A 13,787-nucleotide genomic window follows, 5' to 3' on the forward strand; every position below is an offset into this window, starting at 1 on the left:
AGAAATTTCTCTTCTCCCCTATTGATTTACGAATTTGGAAGCATTTTATGCAACCCTTTACACCACTGGACACCTTAACGCTCTGAGCAATTGTTTTCCATGTGACTCCCAAGAGTGCAAGTTTGGGGAAGTGAGGGAACTTTCTGTATTTCCTTGTCACCATTAGGAGAGTCGAGCGTGCAGCCCGACTTCCCCAGATCCAGGGGATCACTTTCCTGCCCACGCTTGTTTAAAGTGGAAACCCTCTCTGGGACAGGGCTCTGAGGAATCACCTGGGCCGCCCCGCCCCGCGAGAACTACATTTCCCAGAGCCCTTCGAGGGCTTGCGTCATCAGCGAGTGCGGCTTTTGCTCGCTGGTTTTGGAGGGCCGGCTGTGGCGGCGGCAACATGGCGGACGTGTTAAGTGTCGGCGTGAACCTGGAAGCCTTTGCCCAGGCCATAAGTGCCATCCAGGCGCTGCGCTCCAGCGTGAGCAGGGTGTTCGACTGCCTGAAGGATGGCATGCGGAACAAGGAGACGCTGGAGGGCCGGGAGAAGGCCTTCATTGCGCACTTCCAGGACAACTTGCATTCGGTCAACCGGGACCTCAAGTAGGTACCGGCTGAAGGGGCCGGGGACCTCCCACCCTGTCCCGACCCCGCGCGAGTCTCCTCAGTCAGGGGCTGCTGTCCATTTTCCTTGCTCTCTTGCTCCCCCTCCCTCCTCTCCAAGCCTCTACCTGCCCCTTAGGGCCACCTCATCCTCCACCCCCGCTTTCTCGTCTCCCTTCTCTTGGCCTCCAGGTCCTCGCTGTCTCCCGCCGCCCTGGACCTCCTCAGTGGTCCTTCCATTTCTCACTGGGGGACGTACTCTTCCCAGGAACTTCCACTCCTCATCTCAGCTCGGCAGGGTTCTCACCTGTGGGCCCTCTGGGCCCCACCATGTCTGATAAAATAGTACCAAACAGGACCTGCTCAGCGCTGCCCCAAAGCCAAGTGCACTCCATCTGACTGGCCCCAGGTTTTCGTCCCTGAACCTGGAATTCATCAGTTCCGCTCTAACCCACCCCCAAACACGACAAAATAGGCTTTGTTCTTTCTTCCCCTACTCCTTCCGAAACCACCTGATCAGTACTTGCACGCCGACTCTCACTGGTCCTGTTAAGTTTCTGCCTCTAGAGAGACCTAATCTCGGCCATAACCACCTTAATCACTTCTGCTTACACCTCCCCCCGCCCCCCAACAAATATTAATTTGTGGTCTTTTCGGGTTAAGGATTGTATATCTCTTTCTTACAAGTCACTTTCTTCTACTTTATAAGTGAAATTAAGTGAGAGGATGTTTGTAAAATGCCTGGCACACAGTAGGCACTTTTTAATTGGTTAGGTCCTGGACTTGCCTTCCCCTGCGTATGAGAGGCAGTCCTTTCCAGGAGAGTTAGAATTGCAGGATTTTTTGCCTTTTACCTCTCAGAACTGACCTTAGCAGGGGAAGGCATTGGGTGAGCTAGTCATCCTATAATTTCTGGAGTGGCTGGGGTTTTTTTTTTTTTTTTCCTTCTCAACTTGGTCTCCTTAGTAACCAAATGGAAGGAGGAGGTAGGATGGAAGAGGAGGTGGTGACCAAATGGTGGTAGCCTTTTTAAATTTTTTTATTTATTTTCCTCTTAAGTAGTTGCTCTTGTTTTTGGGGAAAGCCAGGAAATCACACACCCCTCCTCAACTCCCCCACCCACTTGCTGTTCTCTGGCTCAGTGCCAATTAATACTTTCCCTGCTTGAGGGGATGCGCTGGTGGTTATTTCCTCTCTTCCCTCTCCTCTTTGATTGGCTTCCCTTGGTAATATGCAGGATGTTGTAACCCTTCACCATTGTAGAAAGTTTAAGAATGTTGACATCACCCCTTTGCCTTCTTAAATCTTTAGACAGCAGTACCAGGAAGAAGGTGGCTGAAGATTCCAGAATGAACGTGGCATGAGAAGCTGTTCCTCCAAAGCCTTTGTTGACACTTTGAGACTGGCCCCTTAGACTGGCGTGCTTCTGGAATGTGCTGTTGCTGTTGGCTCCCTTTCCCAAGCTGCTTTAGAGGGGTTTTTTTTTTTGCTAGACTGAAGCGTGTTTCTTTGACACAGCCCCTCGGTGGTGTCTTCCCATTCCGTTTGTTTATTTTATCTCTTCTTTGTTTTGTTGAGTTTTACCATCTGTGAAGCACCACGTACGAATCTATCTTTGTGTGAATGGTAAATAATCATCATTTATTCAGGTACTTGCTGTTCTGCTAAAGGTACTGATCTGTACGTGGGTCTGAAAACTCTTAGTGAGAAGCAGTGTTATATTGCGTTCAAAATTCCAGAAAGTCTCCTCTCCCCCCACACCCCCTCAGAGAATGATTCGAGTTGTTCAAGGCTGATTTTAGGAGGCTTATTGATTTCATCGCTCTTAACTCTTGTTCTTCTTTAGCAGGGTGCCAGAGAGCTCAGTTGCAAAACAAGATCAGCCCCCAGTTACGGGTTGCCTCAAGTGGCCCTAGTCTTCTTAACCTTTCAGAAAGTATTTCTTCTTAAGGGACTTTTTTTTTTTTTTTTTTTTTTTGCGGTACGCGGGCCTCTCACTGTTGTGGCCTCTCCCGTTGCGGAGCACAGGCTCCGGACGTGCAGGCTCAGCGGCCACAGCTCACGGGCCCAGCTGCTCCGCGGCATGTGGGATCCTCCCGGACCGGGGCATGAACCCGCATCCCCCGCATCGGCAGGCGGACTGTCAACCACTGCGCCACCAGGGAAGCCCCTTAAGGGACTTTAGATGGGCAGTGTGAAGATCAGCCGTTGAGCAGTGCGGTGGGCTTAGCACTGGAGTTTCAGCGGACTCGGGTTTATTTGCTGTGTCTGTTTGCTTCTCAGTGAGCTGGAACGTCTGAGCAACTTGGTCGGCAAGCCTTCTGAGAACCACCCTCTCCATAACAGCGGGCTCTTGAGTCTGGACCCCGTGCAGGACAAAACCCCGCTCTACAGTCAGCTCCTTCAGGCATATAAATGGTCGAACAAGGTAAGGGGGACGTGTCAGACGTGGAGCTAATACAGGAAAAAGCAAGTTTTCTTACATTTCATAAAGGCAGAGAGTGAGGGTTTTCCTTTCCTTTTTTGTTCTTGATTCAGCATCGAGTTACAGAGTTGGAAGTTTCCGACTTTCCCCAGCGGAGATTATGTAGTCCTTTGAAGTCTTTGAGGACTGTTCAGAGTCAGTTGCGTTTAACCTGGTTGCCGGGTGTAGGGAGCAGCTTTTACGAACCCCATGAAATCACATGCAGAATGTTGTGGGGGTGTGTGTGTGTGTGTGTGTGTGTGTGTTTCTGGGAAGGACTTTCTAGCTTTCATCAGATTCTCAGAGGGGTCCCTGACCCCCAGAAGGTGAAGGACTGCTGGTCTAAGTGTGCAGTCACTCCCATGGTTTATGTCGCTTGGCCTGTCCTCCCCGTTGTTGATGGAAGAACGTCACTGGAGGACTGTTGGGTAGATTACTGTCTCTCTCTCCCCGCCCCCTGCACCGCGCCGCCCGGCCTGCGAGATCTTAGTTCCCCAACTAGGGATCGAACCCAAGCGCAGAGTCTTAACCACTGCACCGCCAGAGAAGTCCCCATCTCTTTTTTTTTTCTTCCTCTTTTTTTTTTAAATTGAACTATAGTTGATTTACAATATCGTGTTATAGTTTCAGGTGTACAGCACAGCGATTCCGTGATGTGTGTGTGTGTGTGTGTGTGTGTGTGTGTGTGTGTGTGTATTCTTCTTCAGATTCTCTCCCTTATATGTTATTACAAACTATTGAGTATAGTTCCCTGTGCTATAAAAATAACCAGCAGTAGGTCCTTGCTGGTTATTTATTTTATACATAGTAGTGTGTATACTATGTATAAAATAAATAATCTCCTAATACTCTCTTTTCTCTAATTATTCCACACCCGTCTGAGGGAGATTGTTCTAAACACTCGCCCTCGAATTTGCTATTCATGGTTTTCTGCAGTAGGCAGGCCGGTGGCATAGACCTCAGGACAGCTGTAAAAGGAAAACTAAGCTGTAGTGTAAAAATAATGGGAACAATTAGGCTCACAAGCCTGGAAACAGTTAGTTTGTTTATTAACAAGTTCCTCTGTTTGGGTGCTGTGTTTTGTTTTGTTTTGTTGCTGCTGAGAGAAAGCTAGAATATATGTTTGGAACATTTTGGGAAGCTTTTCTCATTAGACTGCTGTCTCCCTGAGGTAATTGTTCTTACAGTTACCGATCGTGAACTGCAGTTAACCGCCATCCTTTTCCTCTTTCCTGTGGTTCTTTTCCCTCTCAGGTCATAAGTGACAGGTGAGCCTTGACATTGTCTCCAGTGTGTAGAATTTTTCCTTTGAATTTGTCTGGAGGAGTATTTAACATTCTTTGGTTTCCAGTGGAACCCTGGTGGCTGAATCTGAGACTCAGGGAGAAATGATTTATTGTGGGGCACTTCAAAAAGGAGCTTGAACCTGGGATGCGTGCATTTAACCTATAAGGCTTGTCCTCCAAGCTCTGGGCTGCTGTTGACAGAGACCCTCTTCAGTCTTGAGGATCAGGGTGCCCAGATGGTATGGGGATGGGTCACTCTCCCGCCCTGTCTACGCCTGCTTCCCGGTGTTGGCCTGATATCTCCCAGTGGTGGAAAAGACACACTGGCAGCTGTAGGATTGCACGGTCCTCCTACCAGCTGATCTCCAGGTGTCCACACCAGACCCTAAAAATGGATTCTGGTCCTGTTTGGTAGGTGGCCCCTACCTACCCAGACAGCTCACTGAGTTCAGGGGGTGGGATTCTCTGACTGCCCAGTGCAGATCAGCTGAAGCACAGGAATTGGGGCTGCTTGGAATTAGATAGAGGCAGGAGAGGACACAGGGCAGACAAGAAATTAGAGATGTCTGTTGAAGTTGCCGGGGCCAGACATGAGACCGTTCTGGCCCTACACAGATAGCCCTGCCCTCTCAGGCTGTTCTGTTTGAGCTTCTTGATTTCCCCAGGGGCAGGCTTGGACATCTTAATGTGAGTTTACCTGGTGATTGGGCGGGATCTGATCTGTAGGTGATTTATTTCTGGTTGGACTTCTGGTAGAAAGTCTTGCTTTTTGGTGTTTGGACGTGGAAACTGTGTTCATGTATCATGTGGGTATTGTTCTTGGAATAGGCTTGAGGGATGGAGGCTTTTCAATGGTGGGAAGATTTAGGCTGATCTCGAAACCATGAGTGTGTGGGACTCCAGTGGAAGCGACTGGTTTTAACTTGAAATAATGACTCTTAACTTTTGAATGAAGGTAGTTTTGTTTGCTGCATTTATTAGAGTATTAAAATAGAAGACCCTGTCCCTACCCCCCACCCTTGCCCTCAGGTGGACAAGAGGATGTGTTACGGAAAAGAAATATTATGTATGTGGAAATTCTTGTCCTGGAGATGCTACAGGTTAAAAGTAGATGTAGAAGTGTATCACAGATTTTAAGTCCCGTATCAGCAGTGTGAGTGGGGCAGGGGTTTCCGTCATGTCTCGGCATGGTGTATGCCTCTACAGTAACTGCTCTTTCACCAGCTTCCGAGTGCCCCAGCAGAGAGGGGGTTTGGGAGTCTTGTACCAGTAATTGGCAAAATAAAGAGAACGATTAAGAGATGTTTAGCTTACCCCCTTATTTTATAGCCAAGCAGACCAAGGCCAAGTGAACCAGCCTGCTCCTGGCTTCATAGCTGGACTCGAATTTGCCTTTCCTGATGTAGGTCAGTGTTCTTTCCTTTAAAACTTGACGCTGTGATCAGGTTTGGCTTCAGGTTTTGACTACAGCAAACATGTTTCCCCCTTTAACCTTCATCACAGGAGCAATTCATATGTTACATTTTATTCATGAACCGGTATCATATTTTACTCATTTTTGGTGGCTTACTGAAGGACGGAGATGGCAAATACATGGGACATGGTCCTCAAACTGTCACCGTTGTCCAGGGCAGGCACACCAACCACCCTCCGTGTTCTTTCCTGCCGAGGCCACCTCTGGGCTCACAACTCTGTGTTCTGGGGCTAGGCAGCCCTGCCAGTTGTTCAGAGGTGGGCTACAGGGGAGACGTGGTTTATTTCTCTTATGGTAGATAGTGTCCTATTTGACTGTCGCTTATTTGTACCTTACCTTACTCTAGAAGGGATTTAAGACCTATCATACGCATACTGTACTTCAAACCTTGAAAGAAAGAGGAAAACAAGGGTAAGGATGCCTTATGTACATTTCTTTAATAAACTCAAGAAGTAGCCCCAAGAAATAAGCCAGTATTCTGATTTCCAGCCGGGGATATGGAAGCAGCAATGATATGTGTTTATCATGGCTCTCACAAATGAAAAGAGCTTTTTAATTGCAAAAGCTTTTGTCATTCTTCATTTTACCCTCGAAGAGTTTAAACGGGAAAGTGCATTAATATGTTAGGTGAAGTTTAGGGTAACTTGCCAATGTCAGCTTTCTACACTGTTGGCTAAGAATTGAAGGAAGTGTGGGAAAGGCTTTGATACCACCCATTATGTGATGAACTTTCTATTTTATGTGCCATTGGCCATAGAGACGTCTCATTCACGCTTACTGATTAATTATTTTCTTTAGAGGATTTTGTAATTTTTGTAAAGTCAGTCAGAATATTAATTACATGGCAGTTGGCATAACTGTTAGGATAACACATTTAAAAATTAACCTAAAAAAATAAAAATTAATCTAATGAAATAATGTCAAATTGCTGGGAGCAGCGCTATTCCCATGCTGAATTGGGGAAAGAATTTAGCTTTCAACTCTTGTGCACCTATAGATCATTGTTCCGTAGAGAGAAGACAAGCTCTCGACGATGGCAAAAAATAATTGGCGTCAACGTGGTCCTTGCTGTGAGATAGTGGATGTGAACACAATGATGAAAGAAAATCACTTAAATGCCCCCCGGAACCTTAATCACCATGACTTGGGATCAGGCACTGTTCCGGATTGTTCTTATTATTATCGCTTATTACGTTCAGATATGCTGAGAGTTAGGCTGAACTATTCTGAAGGCCCCTTTCCAAAGGTTTCCAGTGTCCTGTCTCCAGGCTTTGATTTCCGGTTTTGACTTTCTTCATTTGTTTATGGCAGGAGGCTGCTTGTGTATTTGCCTGAAAAGGGGGCGAAGACTTCAGCCTTTTCCTGGTGATGTCTCAAGCAGCAAAGACCCCAGAAGTGTCACTTTCTCCCGGGGTTGGGAAATGGGCCCTGAGGAAGGGGCTGGCGCTGCCTTTTCTTTGTTTTTGCATGCTTAATTTTTTCACTTTCATTAGAGAAAGAGCAAATTTCAATTCCAGGGGTATTCAGTTGGAAAGTCTGAAGACGTTTCCTCCACTCTACTCTCCCGAGCTGTTCTTATCAGAATCTAGTTACTTAGTGGCTTTCAGCTGCTGTAACGTTCACGTCCCTCACATCCAGCCTTGAAGGTGCTCTTGACCTTTCGGCATCATGGAGCTAATGGGTAGGATTGGCTAAAACTGCAACACGGAGCCTTTTCCCTAGGGACCCCGTCCTCTTTTAGGTCCCTGAGGAGAGAGACTGTGTCCCTCTCCTTCCCAGGGGGGAGTCCCCAGCGCCTAGCAGGGCTCCTGGTACTCAGTGCACATTCAATTAAAATTCACTGGATGAATGAAAGAATAAGTAAAAAGGGTTTTCTGTTGAATTTTTAATTTACAACCCCTTTTGTGGTTTGCTTGCTTGTATTTTGGATGAAGTGCCATCAGGACATTTCCATTTTGGGCCATTACTGAGAAATCTAGTTGTGCTACTTGTAGATGAGAGGCAATTCTGAGGTCCTGTGCTGGAGGCCAGGGCCAGCTTCCAGAAGGGTAATTTGGAAGGAAAGGTGAGGTCGGTTGGTGAACTGATGATAAGCTCTTTGAGGGCTGAGGTTGGAAGTTTCACCTACGTTGCCTGTCATCTGGTGTCCCCTTCCTGAGAGAGCTGGGTTGACAGCCAGTGCTCAGGAGGGGATGGGACTCGGTAGAAGTCGTGCGGAATTGACTGAGTCAGGCTAATTTGAGCGACGGCACCTGACGTCAGGTGCTCTGCGGCAGCTGTTGTTTTGGCAGAAATGCGAAAACTGGAAAGAGGCGAGTCAGCTCCATCGGCCTCTTGGGGATTATCCTACTTGGTGTGTTATCAATAACTAATTTCTGTCCCTAGTGTTTTCCTTATCGCCAGACCCGCCCCCAACTCACTCAGGGAATACAGATTCATTCAGAACATAGTGAGGAAAGAAAATCGCTTAAATGCCCCCCAAAACCTTAATCATCATGACTTTGGATCGGGCACTGTCCTGGATTGTTACTACTAGCAGATGTGCCAGGTACCATTCTTAGAGGTGTTCTTACACCTAAATCTAACCTTCCTGGCTCCCTGTCCCTCGGCATGAACTTACCAGCGGAGTGAGTTTGACTGCAGTAGTGACTGCCCTGGTTGGCCTTGAACCCTGCACCCTTCTCCTCCCTCCCCACCCAAAGCCCTGATACTGTGTGAGCCATTATGAAAAGAACAAAGAGTAACACAACCAAACAGGAAAAAGAACCAAACAAAACAAATCTCCGGGGTTTCTAGATACTGTTGGATTCAGAAGTAAAGGAAGGTACAGTCAGAAATGTCAAGGCTTAACTGTAAGTTCTGGAGTTAGGCTGCCTGAGATATGGTCCAGCTCTGCACTTACGCTGTGCCTTGAACACGTGAAAAACTTGTTTAGAGCATTCGTTTCCTCGTCTGTAAAATGGGGGTAATACAAGTATTTGTATCATAGTGTTACAGGGAATATTAAATGAAATAATGCGTATGAAGTGCCTTAGAACAACTCACATGTCATAAGTGTGTATAAATGGTAGTTATAATTCCCGGCACACTAAGCGTATGTGTGTGTTTGTTTATGGAGTGGAGTTTTGCTCAGTGTTTAAGAGCATAGGCTTCAGCGCTAGACCACTTTGGTTCACATCTCAGCTCTGCTACCTGACAACGATGAAGCTTCCCTCTCTGTGCCTCAGTTTTCTATTCTTTAAAATGGGGACGATAGTTGTACCCACCACAGAAAAATACGTTGAGACTAAATGAGGTAATGTAAGTACAGCACCTACCTGGCACAGAGTAAATACTCTCTAGGGGCTGGTATTATTATCTTAACAAAGTGGCGAGGACAGACTCCCAGGCAGTGCGGGCCTGTCTTCCAGTGACTTCTGCTGTATCACACAGCCTCCCAAGCTTGACTTTAGTATATTCTTCTGAAGTTCTACAAATTAGATTCTTATAGGTAATCAGCACCTTTTCCCCCTGAGGAAGCCTGGGCATAGATATCAACAATTCACACATTAGTATGAATTAGTGGGAGGGGGCTCTTTCCTCATAAAACCTGGAGGTTTGGGAGTTTGGTGAGGAAGGTAGCTAACCTTTTGGTAACCTTTTGATATGGAGCCAGGGGTTTGGATGGGATGTGGGACTTGAGGGATGGTGAAGACAGGGTGAGGGGCCTGGGAAGAAATGAGGCATGAGGCGATGGCAGAGACGTTGGTGAGAAGGGCAGTGTCTTGCCCGGAGCAGACCCTCTGTGCAGACTGAGGAGGAGTCCTCTCACTCTGGCACTTGGTAAGGCCTTGCTCCCAGAGCTCAGAGTTCCCCTGTCGTCCTCTTTCCCGGTGGGGAAAACATCATAGGCTCGTCTGGGATTTCTGGCGCTGTTTTCTTTAGGAAAGTGTTTGCATACGCGGGCCCGTGTAAAAGTAAACACCTGGATTGTATCCATTTTGTAAATTGGGTGCTCATTACAGGCAGGGCTCTGGAGTTGGACTCTGTTGGCTTTGACTCCCCGGCTGTGTGAGTTGGGGTGAGTTCCATACCCTCCCTCTGTCTCAGCCTCGTCATCAGTCAAAAGTAGATGATAACACTTCTGCCTTATAGGGCTGTTGTGAGGACCGATGAGTGTCATACATCTGAGGTACCCAGAGCGGTGTCCGGTGTGCAGTGAGCGGGCGGTGGCGTCAGTATTACCGGTCAAGCTTTGTCGAGGCGGCTGTAGTCATGAGAGCACTGGACAGAGGTCTCGAGAGGCTGGGATTTGGTTTTGGCTGTCTGCTCTCCAGCTGTGTGCCCTTGTGCCCGTGGCTTTGCTCCTCTGGGTTCTAGCTTCCTTGTTGGTAGAATGAAGAGCCGGGCTGAAGGTCTCTCGAGTCCCTTTTGGCTGTCACTTGGGAAGGAGCAGCGGAATCATTTAGGCATTTCCGTGGTTTTGGAAATGAAAGTGTAACCCGGGGAGTAGAGGAGAGTAATTCTTGTCCAGTAACGTTTCTTAAGCACAACTGTTGTGTACGCTACAGAGCATCTCAGAACAGACCAGGATAGAGCAGCAGCCCTAGAGGCCCTTAGGGGAAGATTACCTCTCAGAGGCTCTCTAGACAGCAGTAGCCTCCTGTAACACACCGAGTGTAAGCTGTCGTGAAGATCACCTGATGCCCCCGTAGTTCTAAGTGGGTCCCCGCAAGGCTTTGGCCTAATTCCACACCTTTATGTTCTACTTATCAGTTGTGGTTTCTGAAAATTGTCACTTTGTTGTGACCTGGAATCAGATGTGTGATTCCCTCCTTCTTTTTCTCTAAAGGAGCAGGAACTCTGTTGAGAAGCTGCCCTGGGCAGGCTGCAGAGGCTGTTGGCTGTGTGTCACACGTGCCCTGCAGGAGTCACTCTGTCCGGGGCTGGGGGTGAGGGTAACTCAGCCGGAGTCCCTCTTTGGCTGTCTTACAGTAGCCTTTTCTGGGCTGATTGGGTTTGTGCGGTTTGCCCAAAGCTTTGTGTATGTAGATTATAACCAGAGCCTGAAAAGGGCGCTTTCTCTTCTCTTCCAGGAATGTTTAGTAGACAGGAAATTGTCCCATATCATTTTTGTTCCTGGTAAGTTGCACATCGACAGTGGGGAAGGAAGTGTACCATTACAAGTGCACAAAGAATCTGATGTTAAGCCTCCCCTTTTGCTCGTCTTCTTTTCTTGCTGGCGGCTGTGAGCTGGGAAAGAGCTGAGAGCTGACTAGTGCTTCTCTCCTGTGCTCCGCGCCTGCTCTGGGCCAGTCCATCTGTTTTGCCGCCTCACTTGCCAACCGTACACGGATGACACCTCACTCCGGCCAGCCTAGAAGCTTGCCTGAGATCCTGACCCCTGTGTCAGACTGCCCGCTGGACATCTGCACTTGGGGCTCACAGGCTTCTCAGGCAGAAGGAGCCCAGAACTGAAACCCTGCCCCCGCCCCAGACCTGCTCCTCGTGGTGTGGGGTGCCCGGACCCTCACACCTGCTGACTAAGATCTACTGATGCCACCTCTCCAAAGTCTTTCCTCTCCACCTTGACTGCCGCTGGCTGAGCCCAGGTCCCCTTATTGCTTGGGGCAATGCTACTGCCTCCCCTCTGGCTTCCTGCCCCTTCCCACCCACTGCAGCCATTTTCCGCTCGGCAGTTCCCAGGGACCCGGACAAAGAAGACACCTGATGGGTTGCTCCTCAGTGGTTTCCTCCGTCTCCCTTAGGATTAATTCCAGCTCCTGGCCGGTTCTGGGAGGCATTTTAGTTCTCGCACCCACAGGGGCCTGAGTCCAGAAGCAGACCTTTGGCCAGACTTCTTAGCCTCAGTTTCCTCATCTGCAAAATGGCACGAACAGTCCTGCGTCTTAGGGTGGCTGTGAGGGTTACGTGAATACTCCCTTGAGTATGCAGCGCAGAGCCCGGCAGACGACCTGTTTACCATGAGCAGCCCGGCTGCAGGGCCGCTCGGTCTGGCGCCAGCTTCCTTCTCTAGCCCCCACCCTTCCTTCCTTCCTTCCTCCCTCCCTCCCTCCCTCCCTCCCTCCCTCCCTCAAAAAAACCCTAAACTTTTTATTGTGGAAAGTTTCAAATTACACAAAAGTAAGAGAATTATCTAATGAGCCGTTGTCTACTCAGCTTCAACAATTAAGAATATTTTGCCACTCTTATTTCATTGATTTCCACATCCCCCTACTCTCCTTTTTGGGGCTCAGGGGTGAGGACTGGAGTATTTGAAAGCAATTCCCGACATCATGTCGTTTCATCGCGAATCCGTCAGCGTTCAGCTTCCTTTCTTCCCCTTTTCCCTGCTCTTATTTTTGCCGATTCTCGTCTGCAAAACGCATTGTGGTTCCCCAGAATCTTCTGATCTCAGGGTGTTTGCACACGCTCTCCTTCCTTCTCCCTCCTTTCTTTGGAAGAGTCTTAGTCATTTAGGTCTTAGACTTCCTCTGGGAAGTCTTCTGAGATGAGCCCAGATTAGGTGCCCCTCGTTTACCCCTGTGGCAGCTTTTATTCTCCTCTGCCTGCTTGTTATCCCCACAGGGTAAGCTTTGCCCTGTGTTAGGACTTAGGCTTTGGGTGTCATCTAACACCTTTGAGCCTCAGCCTGCTGGCCTAGAAAATGGACATAATACCAATCTCATCGCATTGGTCTGAATGTCTAATCAGAAACTGTATATAAAGTTTCTGGTTCAGGGAAGGATGTATAGTGGCCTTCAGTAAACAGTTGTTATTGCTAGTAGCTATTTCTGAGTAAATTGAAGCCTCTGAATCTCTTCCTCTTTCCTTTTTAGATGATCAGTTTGAGTTTTTTCCCTTCGGAGTCTGCAGCTATTTACTTGCCCTTGACTTTTTGCAGCTTTGTGGGGTTGTTGGGTGTGGGGGAACTGAAACAGAGGAGGTGTGGAAGGGAGTGCCGAGACGCTGTATCCCTTCTCTGGCGGGCCTGGGCCTGTGCCGTCAGCATTCCCCTTCTGTTGCAGCAGTCAGTCGTGTGTGTGTGTGTGTGTGTGTGTGTGTGTGTGTGTGTGTGTGTGTGTGTGTGTGTGTGTGTGTGTGTGTGTGTGTGTGTGTGTGTTTGGGAGGCTCCAGCAGCCTCTCGGGAGCTGGTGGCCGCGCTCCCTGGGCCGGGGCCCTGCTCGGCCTGCTGCTTTTCCTCGCTGACCTGACCAAGTGACCGAAACCGCCAAGACCCTCGCTCCCCCCGGGGACGGTGCACACGCATCTAGCAGGTGCTGGCAAGTCAGTAGCTTGTTGCGCCGTCAAGCTTGCCTCCACCCCGTGGATTGGAGGCTCCCTCTGAAATCTCTAGCTTCGTTTGTGGCTGCTGCGCCAGACGTAGCCCTGTTCCTCTGGGAGGAGCCCAGAGATTAGAGCGCTGCTGCAGAGAAGCCTCCAGAATGGCCAGGCGGAGCGGATCTGGTCTGTGTTTGCCCCACAGGCTTTCAGCAGCTGCGCTGATCACACTGCCGCAGCAGCCCGCCCTCCAGGTCCGTCCCCTCTCCTCGAGGGTCGGGGCGCTGGTGTCACTTTGAAGGCCTCCCGTCGGGGACACAGTGGACACTCGTAATTGAGCCCCCCCCCAGCCCCCCCATGTTTCCAAACAGACTCCAGGCGCTGTGCCTCCTCTGGCCAAGTGTTAGATCTCAAGGGGACCTTCACGATTAGGTGGGGCAGCGCCCCTCCTTTCACAGAGAGAGTGACTTGTCCAAGGGCCACACCGCCAGCCCTCACACTGGGACCCGCGGGGTTCGGTAGCCCGAAAAGGGAATGTCATCCGGATGTCCAGGCGAGCAGAGAGCTTTCTTCCGCTGTTGAAGCCCATTGAAATATTGCCATTTACCTGTGGTTTCGTGTCTGCTGTTGCCCCGGTCGGTGGAGCAGGAGCAGTGGTCAGTCCACGTGCCGTATCGGAGGGAACCACGGGGGTGGGTGTGACCCACTGACA

General features: G+C 49.2%; 1 protein-coding gene across 3 annotated transcripts in view; it reads left to right on the top strand.

The window, feature by feature from the left end:
- The first annotated feature begins 355 nt into the window (after positions 1 to 355).
- Positions 356 to 13,787, top strand: part of MED27 (mediator complex subunit 27) — a 197,906-nt gene continuing 184,474 nt past the window's right edge. The window contains exons 1-2 of one of the 3 annotated variants that reach the window (XM_059071478.2): positions 356 to 591; positions 2,875 to 3,019. In XM_059071478.2, the coding sequence (XP_058927461.1) occupies positions 389 to 591; positions 2,875 to 3,019 (348 nt within the window). In that variant the 5' untranslated portion in view covers positions 356 to 388. The remainder of the gene's footprint in view (positions 592 to 2,874; positions 3,020 to 13,787) is intronic. The other 2 variants (XM_067040485.1, XM_067040484.1) reach the window with 2 other exon arrangements.

Source organism: Kogia breviceps, chromosome 8 (genome assembly GCF_026419965.1).
Source record: "Kogia breviceps isolate mKogBre1 chromosome 8, mKogBre1 haplotype 1, whole genome shotgun sequence".
NCBI lineage: Eukaryota > Metazoa > Chordata > Mammalia > Artiodactyla > Physeteridae > Kogia > Kogia breviceps.